This window comes from Podarcis liolepis (genome assembly GCF_965112155.1).
Source record: "Podarcis liolepis genome assembly, chromosome: 10".
NCBI lineage: Eukaryota > Metazoa > Chordata > Lepidosauria > Squamata > Lacertidae > Podarcis > Podarcis liolepis.
In genome coordinates, this window is record NC_139562.1 from 2860711 (window position 1) to 2883269 (window position 22559).

At 52.5% G+C, this 22559-nt stretch overlaps 1 protein-coding gene across 1 annotated transcript in view; it reads right to left on the reverse strand.

Moving 5' to 3' along the window:
* Positions 1 to 7000: 7000 nt before the first annotated feature.
* Positions 7001 to 22559, reverse strand: part of MAPK8IP2 (mitogen-activated protein kinase 8 interacting protein 2) — a 49337-nt gene continuing 33778 nt past the window's right edge. Inside the window, exons 4-12 of the mRNA XM_083461040.1 lie at positions 22263 to 22386; positions 17836 to 20124; positions 16787 to 16862; positions 14730 to 14902; positions 13792 to 13901; positions 12388 to 12507; positions 10889 to 10959; positions 9597 to 9695; positions 7001 to 8730 (exon numbers count right to left, since the gene is read on the reverse strand). Of these exons, the coding sequence (XP_083317166.1) occupies positions 8658 to 8730; positions 9597 to 9695; positions 10889 to 10959; positions 12388 to 12507; positions 13792 to 13901; positions 14730 to 14902; positions 16787 to 16862; positions 17836 to 20124; positions 22263 to 22386 (3135 nt within the window). The 3' untranslated portion in view covers positions 7001 to 8657. The remainder of the gene's footprint in view (positions 8731 to 9596; positions 9696 to 10888; positions 10960 to 12387; positions 12508 to 13791; positions 13902 to 14729; positions 14903 to 16786; positions 16863 to 17835; positions 20125 to 22262; positions 22387 to 22559) is intronic.

Sequence of the window (22559 nt, forward strand, 5' to 3'; positions counted from 1 at the left end):
CTTTGCACGTTTCCCATGGAGTAAGCCCTACTGAAGTCAATGGGACTTGAATCCGAGTCAACATGCATAGCTGTGCACCGATCCTACAGCAGGTTAGAATCATGGTTTCAGACTTGGCGACGTGTCTTCACGGTTGTTTAGAGTGAACCCCTCAGTTCGTCACATTCTCCTCATTTTCACTCTTTCATTTGCACAGTTGGGAAGGTTAAAGTCTCCATCTCCCTCCTCTCGTGATGGGACATTGCTCATCGTTTGACTCTGTGTTAAATTGATTGGAACGCAGCTCCTAAAGTAGGACCATTGCATACAGCAAATGGAAGCTCTGGTCAGCTGAGCTCTGTCTGGCTGTGAGCACAAAAAGTGTCTTGCGGGGGGAAAGGGGTGTCTCTCTGAACCAGCCCCTTTTGATCCGGCCATAGTTAAAGGGTAAAACGCCACTTCCAAGTATTCAACCCAAATGGGTATAAATAATAACATTATTATTAAATTATTAAGAGTTTTATGGGGTGGAACTTCACTCGCCTGAGTGGGAAACAGCATCCTTCTCCCGCCCTTGCCTCCAGCAGGAGCAAAAGATCAGGGGCACAAGGCCCTCTCCTCTGATGGGGGAGACCTAAAAAATTCAGATGGTCCCATCATCAAATGAAAAGGGCCAGAGGCAGCAACTGTTCTTGGAAGACCCCTTGCTTCCCAGGTCTCCCTTGTTCAGCCAGCCCAGGCTGCTTTTAGGTGGGCTTGGGAAACCGAGGCTGCATCCAATATGAAGTTTTCCCACTTTTATCTTGGCCAGAGGGGTTGACAGGAGATGGAAGTTGTGGCCTGAGATGGGAGACAAAAGGAGGAAAGTGTCCCATGGAGCCGCAGGCTCTGCCTCGAGTTCCTTGTTCCGTGGCCTCACGAGTCTCCCATGTGAGTCTCGTGCCACGTAAGCGGGAAGAAACGCTTTTGTGCTGTTCCTTTCCCATGTACTCCCTCCAAGATGGCGGCTCTGCCAGAAGGAACCATTTTGCATCTGCAAAGGCCCTTGACAGCTCAGTCCCTCGACGTTCCCTCCCTGTTTCATTCCCAGCTGAAGCAAACGGACCCTTTGCCTGGTCTCTGTTTGTAGATAGATCTGTCCGGATTTTATTCTGCCCTCCTGGGTGAGGTGACCCCAAATCTCTCTCCAGAGCATTCCATTCCAAAAAGCCATTTTGGGGAAGGCAGGAAAAGAGAGCCTGACTAGGACATCTCGAGGGTGAGGGTCGTCCTGAGAACCAACACAACCCCCCTCCCCAGTACGCAGCAGTGGGGAGGGGGCCGCAGGAGGCGATAACAACAGCTGCACACGGAGCTAACTGTGATTTCTCATTGGCTTCTCAATGACTTTTGTTACCTTCTGTACAAAATTAGGGACAAGGGTTTTCGTTTTTTCGCTCTGGAATATTTTTATTTCGTTTTCAGGGTGTTGGGTTTCTGGTCCTGACTCAAAATCCATCACTTCTCTGTACTCCTCCATCTCTAGACTTTTAAAGGAAGCAAGGCATCAACCTTCCCCCCCCCCAACTCGCCATTATCCCCACCCGTCCGAGGTGAGACACTGTTTTGGCTGCTGCCCCGAAACTTAAGGGCGGTTTTGAATTTTCCGCCCCTGGAAAAACCCACCCACGTCCGCAGAAGAGGCACACCCACCCTCACCCAAAGCAGCCCCCGGTCTCACCCTCCCCTGTCTGTCACCCCACCCACCCACCCACCCACCTGCGCCCTTTGGTTTCTTTGATTGTTTTTTATTGACAGGGTCTCTTTGAATTCACCCCTTATTTTATATGGATTTCCTGAGGAGATCTCTCCTTCCGCAGAGTAAGGGAGTGGGGAGGGAGCTCACACACCTCCTGACCCCTGACCTTGTGATACGCCCCCCCCACACAGAGAGATCTATGTTTCTTATATTATTATTATGATTATTATTATGACAATTATTATTATGTAATAAATTTATAAGAAATCTATTGGCTGCTTCTTAGCTCTTTGTTCCATCAAGGGGAGAAGGATATAATCCTGCGTGTTTTGTACCCTGGATGAGGTGCGGTCCAAGGGGTCATCTTAAATTTGCATATGCAAATACATCTATGCAGCCATTGAGACAGACAGTGTGGTGTAGTGGTTAGAGTCTAGTGGACTACCAGGGCCTGGTTCAAATCCCCCCACTCAGCCATGCTGTTTCCTGGGTGGCGATGGAGGCCAGTCGCTGCCTCTCAGCCTAGCCTACTTCACAAGGTGGTTGTGGTGACAATGTGAAGACAGGTATGTCCAAAGTCCATTTTGGGGGCCTAATCCGGCCTGCCGGTTGGTTTAATTTGGCCTCTTGTGGCAGTTTATTTCCTGGGGTAAAATCCTAAAAAAACCCTCAACAACTTCAACCCTAAAAAAGCTCAACAAGGTTAACACCTTTGGTCAGCCCTCACGGCCCTTCACGTCCTCAAATCTGGCCCTCTTTGAAAAAAGTTGGGAAACCACTGACCTAGGAGACCAGGGTTTGAATGCCTGCCCACTTGGACATAAAGCTCTCACTGGGTGACCGTGGGTGAAGCCACTGCCTCCCAGTTTGGCCTACCTCAAAGCAGAGTAGTTTTGGGGGTTAATTGGGATGGGGGGCAGAGTCATGCATGCCCCCTAGAGCTTCTTGGAGAGAGAGGTGGGGTGTACATGCCAGGAAACAAACAAAAATGGAGACTATAAACAGAAATCCAATACAGAGTCAACACCTTATGAGAGCCTTTCTCAACCTGTGGGTCCCCAGATGGTGTTGAACTACAACTCCCATCACCCCTAGCTAGCAAGGCCAGAGCTCAGGGAGGATGGGAGTTGTAGTCCAACAACATCTGGGGACCGACAGGTTGAGAACCGCTGCCTTATGAGGAATGGTTGGGGGAAATGGGTCTGTTTCGCCTGGAGAAGAGGCTGAGAGGTGATGTGATAGCCATCATCAAATATCTGAAGGGCCGACCTGTGGAACACACAGCAGGCTTGCTTTCTGCTGCTCCCAGAGGGTAGGATCTGAACCAATGGATGGAAATTACAAAGAAGGAGATTCTGAGCAAACATTAGGAGGAACTTCTGGGAGGTAAGAGCTGTTTGCCTGTGGACCGGACTCCCTTGGCTGGTGCTGGGCTCCCTTTCACGGGAGGATTTTAAGCAGAGGTTGGATGGCCACCTGTCAGGAATTATTGAGTTCTAATTGTTGCGTTGCAGAGGGGTTGGACTAGATGACCCTTTGGGTTCCCTTCTGCAATTGCTTCTTCTGCTATTTTGTTAGGCTGGTTTGTGGTCTGAAGGCTTGGGCAGCAACCCTCATAGAAATGCAAGGAATAACTCGAATGCAAGAGGCTCTGAGATGAATCTTCCTTTCTCTCCTCAATAGGAGAGAAAGCATCAATAGGAGTATAGCATCTAGATCAAGGGAAGTAATAGTGCCACTGTATTCTGCTCTGGTCAGACCTCACCTGGAGTACTGTGTCCAGTTCTGGGCACCACAGTTCAAGAAGGACACTGACAAACTGGAACGTGTCCAGAGGAGGGCAACCAAAATGGTCAAAGGCCTGGAAACGATGCCTTATGAGGAACGGCTAAGGGAGCTGGGCATGTTTAGCCTGGAGAAGAGGAGGTTAAGGGGTGATATGATAGCCATGTTCAAATATATAAAAGGATGTCACATAGAGGAGGGAGAAAGGTTGTTTTCTGCTGCTCCAGAGAAGCAGACACGGAGCAATGGATCCAAACTACAAGAAAGAAGATTCCACCTAAACATTAGGAAGAACTTCCTGACAGTAAGAGCTGTTTGACAGTGGAATTTGCTGCCAAGGAGTGTGGTGGAGTCTCCTACTTTGGAGGTCTTTAAGCAGAGGCTTGACAACCATATGTCAGGAGTGCTCTGATGGTGTTTCCTGCTTGGCAGGGGGTTGGACTCGATGGCCCTTGTGGTCTCTTCCAACTCTATGATTCTATGATTCTATTCTCTGATTCTCCAGTGACAAACTCTGCACGAGCCAGGATTGGTTCAGACATGACCTCCCAGCTGCAAACAGAAGATTCAGAGTCTGTTATGCAGGTCTTCCAGATGTGATTCCTGTTCCTTACTCGGCAGTGGCAACAGGTACTCACAGCAGTGAGTAGTTTAGCACTGCAGTTGCCTCTTTGACCTAAAAAGGTCATTGTGACCTCTCTGGTCAATATGAACTAGCAGCTTGCAGACACACACACAGAGCGCTGTCAGAATCGAGAGCAAAGCAGGGCTGCACATATTAGCAGCAGGGTTTTCAGAGAAGGGCGCCTTCCCCATGCTGGGGCTTCCTGTTTCGAACCACGTTCCATCAGCCACAGGAAGCGTGGCCTATGATGTGGCCACTGATGGGTGCTATAAATTCAAAATATCTAGAGGAAGGGCTGTGCAGAGGTGGCCTGAGGCAGGAGCCTCGCTTGACTCAAGTTATAAACCTGCGCTTTTTTCTGGGGGTACACAGGGGTACATATGCCCCAAAACATTTTGTGAATTCTTGTCCTTTTGTCCATTTACTTCCCCTGAACTATAAAATGGTGATTTTATTGAGTCAAAATGAGAGTATCCCTCTGCCCGGACGCTGAGGTCCAGTTCTGAGGGCCTTCTGGCAGTTCCCTTAGTAAAAGAAGTAAGGTTACAGGGAACCAGGCAGTAGATAGGTAGCCGTGTTGGTCTGCCATAGTCAAAATAAAAAAAATCCTTCCAGTAGCACCTTAAAGACCAACTAAGTTAGTTCTTGGTATGAGCTTTCGTGTGCATGCACACTTCTTCACATACACAGGGAACCAGGCAGAGGGCCTTCTCAGTGGTGGCGCCCACCCTGAGGAACAGCCTCCCATCAGATGTCAAGGAAATAAACAACTTTCTGACTTTTAGAAGACATCTGAAGGCAGCCCTGTTTAGGGAAGCTTTTAATGTTTAATAGACTATTGTATTTTAATATTCTGTTGAAAGCCGCCCAGAGTGGCTGGGGAAACTCAGCCAGATGGGTGGGGTACTAATAAATTATTATTATTATTATTATTATTATTATTATTATTATTATTATTAACATTATTTTGTGGGGGGAGCTCTGTTTTAAACTAAATCAAAAAAGGGACGTGGGGCAAGTCTACCCAGCCACCCCCCCCCCCTTGGCATGGGCCCCCTGTCTGGAGGGCATCCGCTCCAGCGAATGCTGGGACTGACTTTGTGAATGGCAGGTGGGTTGTGGTGACCTGAAAAGGCATACAGCAAAATGTCGCAACAAAACGAAGTGCCTTCTTGGAAATGCCAGCTTCTGGTTGCGACCCAAACTGCAACCTGCGTCTGGCCCTGACCCATCCTGTGCCTCTGGCAGGACTTCCTTGGAAGCCTCAGCAGCTAGACTGGTGTCTGGGAGCAGCCGCCGAGACCACATAACACCGGTCTTGAAAGACCTACATTGGCTCCCAGGACGTTTCAGAGCACAATTTAAGGTGTTGGTGCTGACCTTGAAAGCCCTAAATGGCCTTGGCTCAGTATACCTGAAGGAGCATCTCCACCCCATCGTTCTGCCCGGACACTGAGGTCCAGCTCCAAGGGCCTTCTGGCGGTTCCCTCCCTGCGAGAAGCCAAGTTACAGGGAACCAGGCAGAGGGCCTTCTCGGTGGTGGCACCCGCCCTGTGGAACACCCTCCCACCAGATGTCAAAGAGATAAACAACTACCAAACTTTTAGAAGACATCTGAAGGCAGCCCTGTTTAGGGAAGCTTTTAATGTTTGATGTATTGCTGTATTTTAATATTTGGTTGGAAGCCACCCAGAGTGGCTGGGGAGACTCAGCCAGACGGGCAGGGTATAAATAATTTATTATTATTATTATTATTATTATTATTATTATTATTATTATTATTATTTCCCTCTTTCCTGGAGTGATCTGTTCTCTTGCTCCCTCCTATGCTCAGGTTGTTATTGTTGTTGCTGCTGCTGTTGGCACCCATCTGTTTTGAGAGACAATGGGGTGCAGCATGCACTATGGCTGCAGGGACCGGTAACTTATAATGGCTTCCTCCCACGTTGTTTCTGCTGTCTTAACAGCACTGAAGTGACCTCCCTAGGGCACAAGGCTGGTGTCTGGGACCATGCTGAGGAGGACTGCACCGAGCAGGGATGGTGGGAGCCACCCATTCCCCCTGATCCTGAATCTTCCCAGGAGCAGGAGGACTGCATAGATTTGGAACAGTGGTTTGCAGAGGGGCATAGTTCAGAAGGCAGAAGCTGGGAAATTCTGGATGGGGAACAGCTAGGAGAAGAAACACTGGAAGAGAGAGGGTTAACAGATTCACAATTGTTGGACAGCATTCCTCCACCGCCCTCCCCAAGGTCAAGAAGAGCTCAGAAAGTATTGGAACAGAAAGCGCAGAGGGTACAAGCTCAGGTTACAAGACGTAGGAATGACATAGATTAATAGGGATGGAGGGGGTGTGGACCTTAATTGGGAGCACCGCCATTTCTAGGGAGACACGGTCTTTTGTCTCTCACTGTGATTATTAAAGAATGACTGGTAAGCCGTTGCTTTCATTTGAGCCTCTTATTTACTGCCACGGGGGAGGAAGACGGTTGCCCAAAGCCTGACAGCTGGGCAGTGTGTCTGGAGGCCCTGGGCTGCCCAAATGACAAGACTTGCAGCCTTTTGGGCTCACTGATGTGGCCCAAAAGAAAGCAGAGCAATGACACCAGCTTGGTTGCAGGAGTTGCCAGAAGGGGGCATACAAGGTGCCAAATTCGGGACTCCGCTCCGCTCAGGTTGTATATATGTGGAAATAAAACCATACATCCTCAAGACGTCACAGTCTGAAACGCACCTTTGTTCCAAGGAAAACAAACCCTGGGTGTAAGCGCCGTGAACTCCTGGATTCTCTCACCACCCAGAGATCAGGGTGATGCATAACAATAAATATATTTAAAAAACCAACAACAAGACAGAGCAGACCAGGCACAACCTGTGGTGACACCAAGCGTATATTTTATTGAAAGACCAACTCCATGACAAGGCAGTGAGAAGGAAGGGCCTTTGAACCGGGGGTTTGTACAGGTCACTTCGCTGCTCGGTTAAGGTTACGGATAAATATCGTCGTTACATATACGGACAGCAGTGAGCGCTACGTCAGTCAGCTAGCACTGAGTGGAAACAGGCGGGGCTGGCAAGCAAAGGAGGTCACCAGGCACAGCAGTGGGGGGCGAGGCAGGAGGCGGCAAGGAGAGCCGTGGCGGGTGGGGGCGGGGGGGAGAGAAGGCCAAGAAAGAGAAGAGGGTGCCTGAGCCGGACAAGCAACCCCCCCAGATATGCTCTGATTCAGCGACAGAGGAAGAACGGGAAGATGGCAGCGCTGGGGAAGGACACGGGACTGCGGGGCGAGACCCCAGCTGGCCGTGGGGCACTGATCCAGATCAGCCGCCCCAGCCCCCATCCTCCAGGGGAGTTTGCCAGATTATGAATGGTCGGTGCCTTGGGGCACCTTGACTCCGATGCCTCTGCAGGCAGGACAAGCCATAGGAAGCTGGCACATTTTGAGACCACTGGTCCATCGAGTGGCAATGCAGGAATTTGGGCAGGGGGTCTCTACCAGTCCTGCGTGGAGATGATATCAGGGATGGAACCTGGGACCTTCTGCTTGCGAGGTGGGCAGCCTACCAGCCGAGCCCTGCCCCACACATGCTCATCGCTCACACACACCCCAAAGGCCCTATCTGGGGGGCTCCTTTCAGCTCCCAGCACCCCACCCCCCAAGCAGCATGCAGGCTGTTCCCCCTTCTGGAACCCAACAGTGTCTCTGGCAGGGTGAGTGATAGCAGCGAGGGATGCAGATTTGGGGGAAAGGGTGGGGCGGGGGCGGTGTAGTTTCCTATGGCACTGCATGAGCTGGAGTTGCATGCACTGCCCCCCCCCTAGGGATGGCAATGGGGCAGCCCACATGGCAAGTGTGGAGCTGCGGCAATGGGGGCCAAGAAGCAGGGAAGGGAGAGAGCAGAGTGCCCTGGCCCAGGGATGGGTGCACGCTGTGCGGGGGGGGGGGCAGGAAGGGGGGTCCTTGTTCCCTCTCCCCACACACACCTCTCACACAGAAGAAAGGACTTTAGCCTGGAAGCAGGTGAGGTGTGGGAGCTCCCCGCAGTCCCAGAGCGTGTTTCTAGAGGACTGGGGTGGGTGTGGGGGCAGAGTGCTGTCTGCCATTGTGCCCCAAGCCTTCCTCCCAGCCCCTAAGAGGGGGGGGCGCCATGCAAAGGCTGGAGCTTTCCTGGAAAGCGCCGACTCCTGGCTTCGCCTCTCCCAAATTCATCCTCCAGCCCCATCACTGGTCTCAACCTGCTTCAAGGAGGAAGGCTCCCTCCCCAGAGATCTGCTCCCGGGTGTTTTGGGAGAGGGGCTCCAGGAGAGGGGGAGGGCAGGGGGCAACTGCACACAGCCAGCGCCTGCCGCCCTCACCATCTCTCTGCCCCCTCGCCTGCCCCGCCCCACCTCCCCTCTGCTGCAACAGGGTGCCGGGTTGAAAAATGGTGGCATGGGTGGTGTCGAGGCTGGCGGAGTCGAGGGTCCTGGGGCACTGGGTCAGAGTCTCTGGAGGGGGTGCAGGAGCTGGAGGCACTCCGGGCTCAGGTCCTACTCCAGGTAAATGTCTTCTGTGGGGCAAGCAAACTCCAGGTGCTCCTGGTAGTATTCCTGAAAGGCACGGCTGGAAGGGGAAGGAAGGAAGAACCAGTCAGCTCTCGTGGGAGCAAAGAGCGTAGTAAGATTCTCCTGGATCAGGCCAATGGCCCAGCCAGGCCAGCCCCCTGTTCTCACAGAGGCCAACTAGGTGCCCCAGTGGGAAACAGCTTGCAGGATCCGAGCATAATAATAATAATTTTATTTATACCCCACCCTCCCCGGCCAGAGCTGGGCTCAGGGCTGCTAACATCAGTAAAATTACAGTAAAAAACATAATGGGGGGGGGGGCAATTTAAAATACAGGTTGAAATGCAATTTAAAATGCAGCCTCATTTTAAAAGTAGCCGATAAATCAAAACCATAAGGGGAGGGAAACATAAGGGTCAGACTGAGTCCGAACCAAAGGCCAGGTGGAACAGCTCTGTCTTGCAGGCCCTGTGGAAAGATGTCAAGTCCCACAGGGCCCTAGTCTCTTGTGACAGAGCGTTCCACCAGTACTGAAAAGGCCCTGGCCCTAGTTGAGAGCAATCTAACCTCCTTTCAACCTGGGACCTCCAAAATGTTGTCATTTGTGGACCTTAAGATCCTCCGTGGGGCATACCAGGAGAGGCGGTCCCGCAGGTACGTGTGTCCTAGGCCGCCTAGGGCTTTAAAGGTCAAAACCAGCACCTTAAACCTGATCCTGTACTCCACCAGGAGCCAGTGCAGTTGGTAAAGCACTGGATGAATGTGATCCCGCAGCAAGGACCCCATAAGGAGTCTCGCACCTGCTGGAGTTTCTGGGTCAGCTTCAAGGGTGCTCTCAATACCTTGGACAGCTCCCGTCAGTCCACAGCCCAAAACCTTCGGAGGGGCTCATCCCCAACCTGCTCCGCGACCCCCTCCACTCACCCAACGCACTCTGCAACGTGCCGCATGGACTCCTGGGAAACGAAGACGTGGCAGGCAAAGCGACTCAGCACGGGGTGTTTCGTGATGAAGCCAAAGTAGCTGGAAGGGAAGGGAAGGGTCAGCACCAAAAGTGGGAATCACAGAATCATGAAATTGTTAGAGTTAGAAGGGTCCCAAAAGGTCATCAATGCAGGAACTGGTAGGACCTCTCCAGCCAGACAGCTTGCAAGGCCCACCCTCAGCTGACCATCTCACATGCATCACAGTTTTAAAGTTAGCCCTAAAATTTTAACGTGAGAATATAAGAAAAGCCCTCCGACAGTGGTTTGGGGTGTCAGGAAAGAGCAGCCAACATTAAGTATGGAGGTCTGGCTGGAAGAAACATGGATCCCGTTGGGCCAGAGCTTCTCCGAGATTTGGTGTTCAATATTAAGAACTATAAAAAAAAACCGGCAGAGAAGAATTGAGAGACAATTAAGGGCCTCGGATGTGAGATCTCCAGGCTGATAGCAGATTAAGACTGATAGACATTTATTGGGGACTGAAACCGGGAAAGGGGAGGGTGGAGTTTGGGAATCCAAAGGGTACACAATTATAATTTGTTTGGTTTTTATTTGGTTTTGTTATTTGTATGAAAATTGGGAAATTCGTGGAAGGGAATTTGGTTTGACTTTAGAAAAAATGTTTTAAGAATGAGTATTGATGTAGAAGTATTGATGTTTAAGTTTGGATAAGGTAAAATTGGTTTTTTAAAATGAACTAAATTAAATGAAAATAAGGTTAGCAAAAATAAATTGGGGAAATGAATGAAAGAGAAAAAGTAAAATAATAATATGTTAAATTAAATTATTAAGTTAAAGCTGAGAAATAAGTAATAAGGATTTGCTGAGCTAATAATTTGAATTGGAATACAAGAAGGGAAGGTGTGAGGAGGTCTGAGAAATAAGTTAAAAGAAATAAGCAATTGAAATGTTATGTGTTTTTAATTGTTTTTAAGTTTTACATTTTTGTATGTTTGTTATATTTTTCTTTTTTTGTTTGTTGTGGTTGTTTATTTTTGTTTTTGTTTCATTATAGAAAATGCTAATAAATATATATATATTTTTTTTAAAAAAGGAAAGAGCAGCCAACGGGCTAGTTCTTTTCCTCTGCCATTGATGTATTTTTACGGCCAAGGAGGGGATTCCTGCCTGAGGTACCGCAGCAAGGAAACCTCATGCCCTGGGGGCAAGCAGCCCTCCTGCCCCCGGATGCGGGCTTTTTCCCTAGGGGTGGGGGGGGGTGCAACTTACCAGCTGTTGCGGGGATGGCAGCCGCAGAAGGAGATGTTTTTCATCTGGAAGAAATGGCTGCAGCGCTCAAACTGGAACGAGAAGAGGGAGGGCTTAAAGGACACCCCAGGAAGAACCACCCCCCAATCCTTTCAAGGCCAAGGGGCTCCCGAAATCTTCAGCAGGGGTACCACTGGGATCTCCTGTGTCTCCTGACACCCCCCCTCCAGTCTAGAATCATAGAAGAAGTCCAATCACAGCGTGTTGTGAACCACCCTGTGATCTTTGGATGAAGGCTGTTTTGCAGAAAACTGTCTGAGTGAGTTTCTGTTAATTGGAAGTGGAGCATGTTCCAGAAACTGACCCAAGAAGCCTAATTGCTTAAACAGGAGCGAGATAAGGTTCAGGAGTTAATTGGATTCTTTCGCCCAGTGTCAGGAAATTGTAGGCTGGTTTTTTCGTTTCTCTTTCAGCAGGAGAAAGTGTCAGTGAGTGTGTTAAGTCTCTCTCGTCGCCTGCCAGCTGATGAACCTGCTGCTACAACCGCTTGCAGCTATGGACGAATGCCGAAGGCGGCTGCATTTTCTATGAGATGCCTTGCTGCTGGGACCAGTAGCTTAAATGGACTATTCTGCGTATATTGCAACTGTGAACGCTTCATACCGTCCATAAAGAGCTAATGGCCTGGACTGCTCCTGTGTCTTGAGAGTTATCTCTCAGAGCAGCCTTTCTCAACCTGTGGGTCCCCAAATGTTGTTGTTGAACTACAACTCCCATCAACCCTAGCCAGCAAAGCCAGAGCTCAGGGATGATGGGAGTTGTAGTCCAACAACATCTGGGGACCCGCAGGTTGAGAACCGCTGACTTAGAGCAACTGCCACTGGCAACTAACTCTGCCGGAAGTGATTTATGCCAAGAGGTGAAGGCAATAAACCATCACAAGGTGGTATAGAAAGAAAGAAAGAAAGAAAGAAAGAAAGAAAGAAAGAAAGAAAGAAAGAAAGAAAGAGAAGGAAGGAAGGAAGGAAGGAAGGAAGGAAGGAAGGAAGGAAGGAAGGAAGGAAGGAAGGATACCTTTACAGGGATGACGAGAGGAGTGCCTGCAAGTGGCTGAGGGGAGCCACCTGGGTCTCAAACTGGGTGCTCCAACACCTGTTCCCCCTGCAATGTGGGTCTACCACGCCACTCCCTCCTTTGTAGGACTGAGCCAGAGGAAACTGGGGCAGCAGCAGGCTCCCCTTCCCCCTCTAAATCCACTTCCCCATTAGGCCCCCGGCGGCTGCACCTGCCCCCTCCTTGCCCAAGTTCTCCCTCTGGGCAGGGGGCTCTTCCGACAGAAGCAGACTCTGCCAAGTGAGACCACTGGCATGCAAGTCCACACTGACGCAAGTGCCCTGAACACATCCTGCCTCCTGCTCGGCTGGGCACCTCGCCAAAGTCTTTGGGGACATGGACCCCAAAGGCCTTCTCAGCTGCACAGTCCCACCCCAGTGCCGCCGCCTCCTGCTTCCGCCACTCACCTCCTCGTCCCGGCTGTACTCGTTCACGGTCAAGATAAGCTTGATGCCCTGCAGGCTGATTTCCAGGTCACAGGTGGCTGGGGGTCTCAGGTGCACCGTGAGCTTGCGGGTGGTAGCAATCTGCAAAAGACAGAGGGTGGGTGCACATGCAGGGGTGTGGGTTCAGACGGGAAAGGGTCTGCCGAGTTTAGACGGTGTATCCCAAGGGAAAAGGACAAGGGGACATCGCACCAGGCAGACGTAGTGTGGGATGTACTGTATTTTTCGCTCTATAGGATGCACCCAACCATAAGACGCACCTAGTTTTAGAGGGGGAGAACAAGGGGGAAAAAATCTCTCCCTCTCTGCGCAGGGCCCCTTCAGCGAAGCAGCAGGAGAAACAGAGCCCCTTCCATTTCTCCTCCCGCTGTGCAGCGCCTCTCCAGCGAAGCGAAGCCAGGAGAGCAAGAGGGATCAGTGCGCACCAACCCCTCTTGCTCTCCTGGCTTCAGCGAAAGCAACGTGAAGCCTCCAGAGCGCAGCAGGAGCACTCCCGCTGTGCTCCGGAGGCTTCGCGTTGCTTTCCCTGAAGCCATGGAGCCTGCATTTGCTCCATAAGATGCACACACATTTCCCCTTAATTTTTGGAGGGGGAAAAGTGCTTCTTATAGAGCGAAAAATACGGTAATCCACTGAGAGCAGTCAAGTACACAGCATTCCTTGAAATGCTAGAGAAGACATGTGAGGGGATGTTTGGTCCAGCCAGTCGAAACTTCTTGTTCCTCCTGGCTGCAGCATCCTTCCTTTTGCATGTGATAGAAGGTGGGCGTGACCTAACCTGTCCAGGTAACAAAAGGACAAGTCACGCAGCACACCTCCCTCTCTTTTTGACTTCCTTCTTCATTTAAGCAGCTTTTAGCTAGGACCGCTCTGCTAGCTCTCAGCTAGCAGAAGAACTGGGATTATTCCCCCATATGGGGTAGATCCACACGTATATATTTGTAACTAAGTCTGCCTTCAGGAATCCAACTGTGAACTGAGGTGAATAAACTTCTTTTATTGACTTTGAATAGGATTGTGGCATCTTTATTCTTTTAAGAGGGATTCAAGGGAATTTACCAGAAACGTATAATTTAATCTGAGACAGACTGAATTGTATAACAGTGAGAGGCTCACATGAGCCTGCAACCAGCTATCTCCTGTGCATGTAAAAAGGGGAATGTAACTCTGCTAAGTGAAGGAACTTGCTAGCGCAAGTTAGGAAGGATATTAATAAACAATATATCCTCTCCTGCCACCCTCAACATTCCCACACATAGCAGGTCGGATTCTCTGTCCTGGCAGCAGCCCCAAGACAGCATTGCATGGACAGACAAACAGACAGACAGACAGACACAGGCAGACAGCCCCTCTTCCCGGCCTCACCTTCTGCATAGCGGCACACAAGATGCCATTGCCCTGATGGTAAGGAACTTCCACGGAGCCCAAGAACTGGACGTTGAAGCGCTCCACCCAGCACGGGTTCCGCTTCAGGCCTGCAAGGAACCCAGCAGAGAGTCAAGGTGCAGTTCCCCTCTCCTCGCCACTCCCACTCTTGCAGAAAAGGGCAGGCTGGCTCCCCCGTCCCAAGGGAACTAGGCTGGGTGGCATGCCAGAGACACCCATATACCCCCAGTCTCCACCCCAAACCACCTTTTTCTATTCTATTCTCTCACAGTAGAGTTTGGAAGAACTTTCCCCAAATGGGATCCAGTAAATGGGTTTCTCTGCTGAGCTCAGTTGGCCCAAATACTTACAGCGCCCATCACGAAACACCCCAAAGCCTTTCCCTTCCTCCCCAACAACAAACACTCTGTGAGGTGAGTGGGGCTGAGAGACATCAGAGAAGTGTGACTAGCCCAAGGTCACCCAGCAGCTGCATGTGGAGGAGCGGAAAAGCGAACCCGGTTCACCAGATTACGAGTCTACCACTCTTAACCACCTCACCACACTGGCTCTCACAAGAGGCTCATGGGTTTAGACCACAGCACCACCCACGTCCCAAAAGAACACAGGTCTGGAGAAGACCCCACTCCAGAGACCCAGCAGCAGCTATGGGAAAGATGGGCCCACCTTAGTCATTCACCCAGCAGCTGCATGTGGAGGAGCAGGGAATCGAACCCGGTTCACCAGATTACGAGTCCACCGCACTTAACCTCTACACCACACTAGACCATACTTCCCCCGACTCATTTCCTCCTCCTCTCTCTTCTGGCCTTTGTGCAGCCAGCCTCTGACATTGGGCTGCCAGGAAGCTTCATCTGCCCCCCTCTGCTGCCACCTCCCGGCCCAGCAGCGCCACCGGCACACACACCCCGGCTCACCTGTCACTTCCTTGGCCTGGCTCACCACCTCGTGGGCATAGAAGGCCGGGAAGATGCCCCTCTCCCCCGTGCGCATGTTGTAGCCCCGGTACCAGTAGTCGTCCTCCTCCAGCTCCACCAGAATGGGGTCGTCCACGTCCAGCTCCAGCTCGTCCTCGTGGCGAGGGATGAACCTGGAGGCAGGAGAAGGGGCCAGTTGGGGAAAGGCCATGACAGCAGCTCAGCAGCAGAAGGCTCCCAAGTGGGGCTGAGAGAGCTGTGGCTGCCAACCAGTGTAGGCTAGATTGAGCCAGATGGGCCAATGGGTCTGACTCAGTAGAAAGCAGCTTCTTGATGTTATCTCAGAAGCACTAAGTTTGGGGGAGACTTTGGGGGCCCACAGCCAACACTCTGCTTCCCTTCCCTGTAGGACTTTAGGCCTGCCATAATAATAATAATAATAATAATAATAATAATAATAATAATATTAACAATAATAATAATAACAATAATAATAACAATAATTTATTATTTCTACCCCCCCCCCCATGTGGCTGGGTTTCCCCAGCCACTCTGGGCAGCTTCCAACCGAAGATTAAGAACACACTAAAACTTCAAACATTAAAAGCTTCCCTAAACAGGGCTGCCTTCAGATGTCTTCTAAAAGTCAGATAGTTGTTTCATTCCTTGACATCTGACAGAGGGCATTCGACAGGACGGGCGCCACCACCAAGAAGGCCCTCTGTCTGGTTCCCCGTAACCTCACTTCTCGCAATAAGGGAACTGCCAGAAGGTCCTCGGAGCAGGACGTCAGTGTCCGGGCAGAATGATGGGAGTGGAGACGCTCCTTCAGATATACTGGACCGAGGCCGTTTAGGGCTTTCAAGGTCAGCACCAACACTTTGAGTTGTGCTTGGAAACCTACTGGGAGCAGGATCCAAGCAGGAGTGCCCCAAATACCCCTCTCCTCCTCCATGAATTTATCTAACCCTCTTTTAAAGCCATCTAGGTGGGTAGCCACCCCTGCCTCCTGTGGCAGGGAGTTCCATAGATTAACTCTGTGGTCTTCCAGCATTCAGCTTCACCACATGTCCACAGGTTCTAGCCTTATGAGAGATGGAAAAAAACCTCTCTCTGTCCTCTTTCCAGCTCAGTTCTTTATTAGTTCTTGTGTGTGTTCGTGCTGCTTTCCAAAAGGCAGTGGGGTGCTGGGATTATGGAACTCTGTGATTATGGAACAGGAGGCTCCAAAAAGTTTGGGATCCTGGGATTTACACGATAATTATTGCTGCAATCCTTAGATAACTCTTGCTACTGCAAGAGTTGGCGTGAGCCACTGGGAAATTACTCTGGTCCCAGCCCACTGCTTTAGATTCCTTGGGTCACTGAGCCTACTGACGTAAAAGTTTTTTCCCCTCCCTTTTTTTTAGGCAGCGGAACTCCCTGCCACAGGAAGCAGCGATGGCCACCAACTTAGATGGCTTTAAAAGAGGACTGAGCAAATTCATGGACGGGAAATAATCTATCAGTCGCTACTGACCACAATAGGAAAGAGGGCTCTTCGCTCGGATCCTGCTTCTGGATATCGCCAAAGGGGCATCTGCTGTGAGGACCAGATGGGCCCCCTTTGGCCTGATCCAGGCACTTCCGAGGTTCTTAAATTTCTAGCAGGGGATGGCCTCATTCCCTGGATTCCTGAATCTGGACCCCTCTTGGTCTGTGCACCAGCAGGTGGTGTGGTGGTTTACCTTTGAGCAGGGGCTGGTGTTTTTAATGGACTCGGGACCCTGTGTCCTGGCAGCACCCTCTGTCATATTAGAGTGCTGCTGACTTCCACGGAGTTGAAAAGCCTCTTCTGGAGCCACGGTTAAGCCTTGACTGGCGTATCCATGGCAAACAGCGTAAATGGGGCCGGGTTCCCTCTTCTCAAGGGGGTTTCTCGAATGCTCTTCTGCTTTGCCGGGGAGTGTGGGAGCCCCCCCCCCCAAGACAGCCCTGCAGGACTGATCTCCTGGCCTGAAGGAGCCTCAAAGCAAAGGTCTGGGGAACCCTCAGGCCTCTCCCCTCTCCCTTCTCACCTGAAGACGGCTCGGTGGGTCTGTTCCCGCTCCTCCCCGTTCACCATGCAAGAAAAGAGGCCAAAGGACTCTGTACCTGGTTGAGGGGGCAGAGAAAGGATCACAGCAGGCTGCAGACAATTACCCAAAGCAAGGGGCTAACCAATCAGGGATGGGGGGGGGCTGCACTGGTCAGGAATGGGGGCTCCTGCTGCACCAATCGGGTAAGGGGTTTCACATCTGTACCAATCAAGGGCAGGGTGTGGCAACTTGTACCAATCAGGGATGGGGTGTGGCATCTGTACCAATCAGGGATGGGGTGTGGCATCTGTACCAATCAGGGATGGGGTCTGGCATCTGTACCAATCAGGGATGGGGTGTGGCATCTGTACCAATCAGGGATGCGGTACAACACCTCTACCAATCAAGGGCAGGGTGTGGCATCTGTACCAATCAGGGATGGGATGGGGCACCTCTACCAATCAAGGGCAGGGTGTGGCATCTTGTACTAATCAGGGATGGGGTGTGGCATCTGTACCAATCAGGGATGCAGTGCAACACCTCTACCAATCAAGGGCAGGGTGTGACATCTTGTACCAATCAGGGATGGGGTGTGGCATCTGTACCAATCAGGGATGGGGTGTGGCATCTGTACCAATCAGGGATGCGGTGCAGCACCTCTACCAATCAAGGGCAGGGTGTGGCATCTTGTACCAATCAGGGATGCGAAGGGGCACCTCTACCAATCAAAGGCAGGGTGTGGCATCTGTACCAATCAAACTGTTAGAACAGAGGGCTTCTTCTTCTAAGGATAGGAAGCCAATTGCAGAGGCCTGCCTCTCGGCAGGAAGACAGCCAATCAAGACCGTCTGTGGCCACAATGGGGCAACAGCAGGTGAGGCCCTGAGGGGGTCCCTGTTGCTTGGGAGCCAGGAGACCAACCTAGAAGGGCCCCTGGATCTTGCATCCAGGTGACTGGGGTGGCAACAGGCAATCGTGTGCTGGTCGCAGGAAGTGCCCTCCCTCCCACCCACCCCGCCCCCTGCAGCCACAGAGGGGGTGGCACTCACTGGAGGAACGGGAGGTGCTGTTGACAAAGACGTTGAGGAACTTCTTTGAGAAGTGGAGGTCAGCCTCGGGCGAGGAGTCCTCCGAGGAAGAGCTGCGCCCATCTGGAGCCACCAGCCCCTCCCCAAAGTCACTGCCCGCGTCCTCCAGGTCGGCGGCGTCGCAGGCCCTCAGCAGCTCGCTGTCGTCGCTCAGCACTGACGTGCAACGCTTGAGGCTGACAAGCTCCAGCTGGGTGTTTTCGTCCACGACGAGGGTGTACTTGACGGAGTCGTAGGCCAGGGAGTCGTCCAGGGCTATGGTGGGCGGGGGCAGGGGCATCTCCTCGGAGAAGGGGGAGCCCTTCAGGCTGCCTAGGGAAGGGGCCTCCCCGTCCTCCTCCTCCTCGGGAGAGTAGGCGAAGCTGAAGCAACGGTTGGTCTTGGCGGTGGAGACGTCCAGCCCCTCGCTGCCCTCTAACCGGACGTCGTCAATCATGTCGTTGTCCTCCAAGATGCCAGAGTCCAGGTCCCCGTCGATCGCCCAGTCCTCGGGCCCCGTGGCTGGGTCGGCCTTGACCGCGACCTCCCTGGGGGGCAAGCCCTTGGCTGGGGTGCCGCCGCCGCTCTTGCAGCAGCCGGAGAGTGGCCTCCCAGGAAAGACGGGAGCAATGGTGTCGTTGGTCAGGTTGCTCATGAACAGGTAGGGACCCACCTCGTCCGCCGGGCCACCTGACTCGGTGGGCTTCTCCTCCTCCCGTAGCGAACACCGGAGGGTCTCCATGTCCACCAGCTCGATGCTCTGCGGAGGGCCAGGCTGCGCCTCCCCCAGGGCCTCGCTGGGGATCTCGGGCTCCAGGTCGGAGGCGGGAGAGATGGTGTCCGAGAGGGAGTGGGCTGCCGGGAAGCATTCGTCGGCACACTTGATGGGGTACGAGCCTTCTGAGATCATCTTGTTCACCAGGTTGCTGAGCAGCCACGGGGAGTCGGAATCCTCGCTCAGGTCCGGCTCCGACTCGGAGTCGGAATCAGAGTCGTACTCGCTGTTCCCCGCTCGGTCGTCGCTGTCGCTGCGGCCCTTGGGCACCAGCTTGGCCCCCACCGGCAAGTAGAAGGAGCGCCGCAGGGTCTCCAGGCTGTGGTCGGGGTCGATCTCCAGGTCCAGCGAGTCCGAGAGGGGCCTGTCCATTGGCTCGACGGGAGCGGACGGGTCCTCATAGAACTCCTCTATCTTGAGGGCTGCCAGGCTGTCCCTCCTCACCACTGCACTCTCCGGGGCCACCGCCACCCCATCCTCCTCCTCTCTGCCCACGTCTAGCAGAAGGGTGTCCTTCAGGCCCAGCACTCCCCGGGACTCCAGGTCTGCCTCCAGCTCGGCCTCTGAGCCCGGGGAGCTGGCCTCCTCAATGGAGTTGGTGAGGTGGGAGGAGCGTCCACTGCTGCTGTCGCTGCTCAGGTCTAGCTCTGTCTCCGAAATGCTGGAGATCATGTTGCTGGCCAGGCGGTTCCCGTTGCAGGCAAAGGCCGCCTCGATCTCACCCTCCACGTCTGAGTCGGAGCCAGGCGAGCTGAGGTCCTCGCTGTGCCGGCTGCACGGTGGGAAGGACTTGGAGTTGCGGCTGGTGAGGTCTGCCTCAATACCAGGGTCTGACGAGGGGGACGTGGTGTCCGACGAGGCAGAAGGTGGCCCTCGCACGCTGGGTGCCCGGCCCCTGTGGCCACTTTCTCCCTCGGAGCTCAGGGATTCCGTCGCCGTTCTGGTCGGGGCGGCATGGTCTCCCGTGGGGTGGCTCCTTCCAGACCCAGCGTCTCGGCGGCCCTTGGGAGCCTCATCGTCCGACAGCGGAGAGCCTCCCTGGTCAATCAGTGAGATAGGGGACCCATGCCCTGATTTTCCCCCAGCAAAGACGACGGGGGAGCCCCCGGCTACCTTCTCTGCCTCCTGGCATCCTGCCACATCCCTCTGGAACCTGGCACAGTAAATCTCCGTTGCCGGTGACCTGTGGGGGCTGAAGACGGGCGACTTAGACGCCAGGCATGTGATGGGACCTTGGGGATCTTCTGCAACCTCCCTGGGGGCCTGGACAGATGAATCTGAAGGAGGCTGAGAGCAGGGCATGGAGGAGACGATGTTCATGTTGTAGTCCTCCCCAGGTCGGGCAGGGGGCGGGGCCTCCCGCAGCTCCTGGCTGTTCCCTTCGGCATCATAAAGCGGTGGTTTGCAAGGAGGTTGGGCTCGGCCAGGGCCTGTGCCACTCCGAGTGTCTGAGCACGGTCCGTCCTGGAGACACGCGTGCACAGGGGAGGATCGCTCTGCAAGGGGAAGGAGCAGACGGCAAAGTTCAGGACTCAGGAACCATCCCGACAACACTCTAGTGAGGTCAAAGCCAGCAATCTGGGGGAGTCTACACAACCGTCTCACCCTGGGCCTTATCTAGTTGGAACAACCTATCATCGTGCAATAGATAGATAGATAGATAGATAGATAATTTATTACGGTCGGAGACCAGCTTATAAAACACACTTGGGGGTACAATCCCAGAAGGAAAACAAACATTTAAAACAATGTACAACAATAAATTTAAGATTTATAAATGCGATAAGCGTATAAACACTTTAAACTTTAAGATAAGCTACCGCAGAGAGATGACCCAGAGTCACCCATGGAACCGAGTTTGGGGGTTTTCTTAATGAACTAGTTTGGGTCGGGGGACGGTCTGCGCCTACAGATCTGTACACAGAATCTGGCGACCATCCGGGTCATCTTATGACCTTTACCTAACAGGAAAAGGTCAAATTTTTGCTTTTCCGGGAGGTCAGCGAGCCTCACCAGCAGGGGATCAATGGTCTCCCTACGTGCCTCTTCATAAAAGGGACATCTAAAGAACAAGTGCTCTGGGCTTCCTATCTCCCCCAATGAACAGGCGCGAAGTCTCTGAGCATATGGGACTTTTTAAAAGGATCCTTCCAGGACCGGCGAGGGCAGGGCAGAGCTTCTGGCGAGTGTAAAAGCCCTCCTTGCATTTTTGGATACGAGAAAGAAGAAATATGCTGCCGGTGCGGCTATATATATATCGATTTCTTCAATTTTATAGTTGGGACACCATGAACAGTCCTGTTTCACAGTGTGATATATCCCAGACCTCCAAAGGCCTTTGCTGTTGCCATTCCATGGCCCAGACCCTGACTGGCAAGTCCTGCAGCTCTTGAACTCCACAGCCCATCCCTTGAGTCAGTCTAGTGAAGAAGTGGGGAGTTGGATCCACATCCCTAACCCCCCCCCCCAGCAACTTCTGCTGTGCACCAACTTGGACAAGGGGATGGGACCTCCCACCTGTGACTCAATTGCCTGATGCCTTAACAACAGGTGACTAACAGCTGCCAACGTTCAGCTGATTGGCAGTTGCAGCAACCTTCTGTGGAGACACACTTTCTGTAACAATCAGCTGATTGGCACTGGGAGGGCGCCTTGAAAGGGGACTTGCAGCTGGGATGGAGGCAGCAGTGTCTATGCAGGCAGCTTCCTCTGCAGAAGGAAGAATGCAGAGGGGGCCGAGGAATGAATGCAAACAGCTTCCTACAAATGGAGAAAGCGACCCCGACAAATCAGGGCTGCGCTATGGAGTTCCTGGCGCCAGTGGGATTCCCTGTCGGCTGATCGACACCAACTGTGAGCCCTGCTTTCAAGGAACCGTTGTCAGCTCTCAGTTGCTCCTCTGCAGCCTCTTCCATACCCGACACCACACAGAATAATAATAATAATAATAATAATCCTTCCAGTAGCACCTTAGAGTCCAACTAAGTTTGTTCTTGGTATGAGCTTTCATGTGCGTGTTTCATGTGCATGTACCGGGTCGTGCTGTGGGTTAAACCACAGAGCCTAGGACTTGCCGATCAGAAGGTCGGCGGTTCAAATCCCCGCGATGGGGTGAGCTCCCGTTACTCGGTCCCAGCTCCTGCCAACCTAGCAGTTCGAAAGCACGTCAAAGTGCAAGTAGATAAATAGGTACCGCTCCGGTGGGAAGGTAAGCGGCGTTTTCGTGCGCTGCTCTGGTTCGCCAGAAGCGGCTTAGTCATGCTGGCCACATGACCTGGAAGCTGTACGCCGGCTCCCCGACCAGTAAAGTGAGATGAGCGCTGCAACCCCAGAGTCGGCCACGACTGTACCTAATGGTCAGGGGTCCCTTTACCTTTAAGGTGCTACTGGAAGGAATTTTTTTAAAAATTATTTTGACTATGGCAGACCAACACGCCTACCTACCTGTAACCACACAGAATGTGATTTGTCGGGGGGATAGGCCGTGTGGTCTAACTGGGACCCGCACTGGGGTTATTGAGACCTGTGGGCTGAAAGTCTCTGTACCTCTATACCTCCACCCTCCTGCACAGTTTCTGCTTGCTGTGGAGAGCCAGTTCTCCCCAGGGGGCCAGGGGTATGGGAGGGCACTCACCAGCATGGGGCACCGAAGAGGAGGAGGAGGAAGAAGAAGAAGAAGTGTGGAGCAGAGTCTCCTGCCAGGTGGCCCTTTGCAAGGGGGGCGCTGGGTTGCAGCCGCTGTTGTTGTTCAGGGAGTCCTGGTCACGCAGGGGAGGAAAAGAGAGCAGAGATGAGTTAAAGAAAATGTTTAAAAGTACTTTTGTGGAAGAAAAAAACAGAGGCATTTCTGTTAGCTGTAGCAGGGGAAGAGACCCCAAAGAGAGACATTAAACTGTTAATGTGTCAAACAACAGCAGCAAGAACTCTTTTG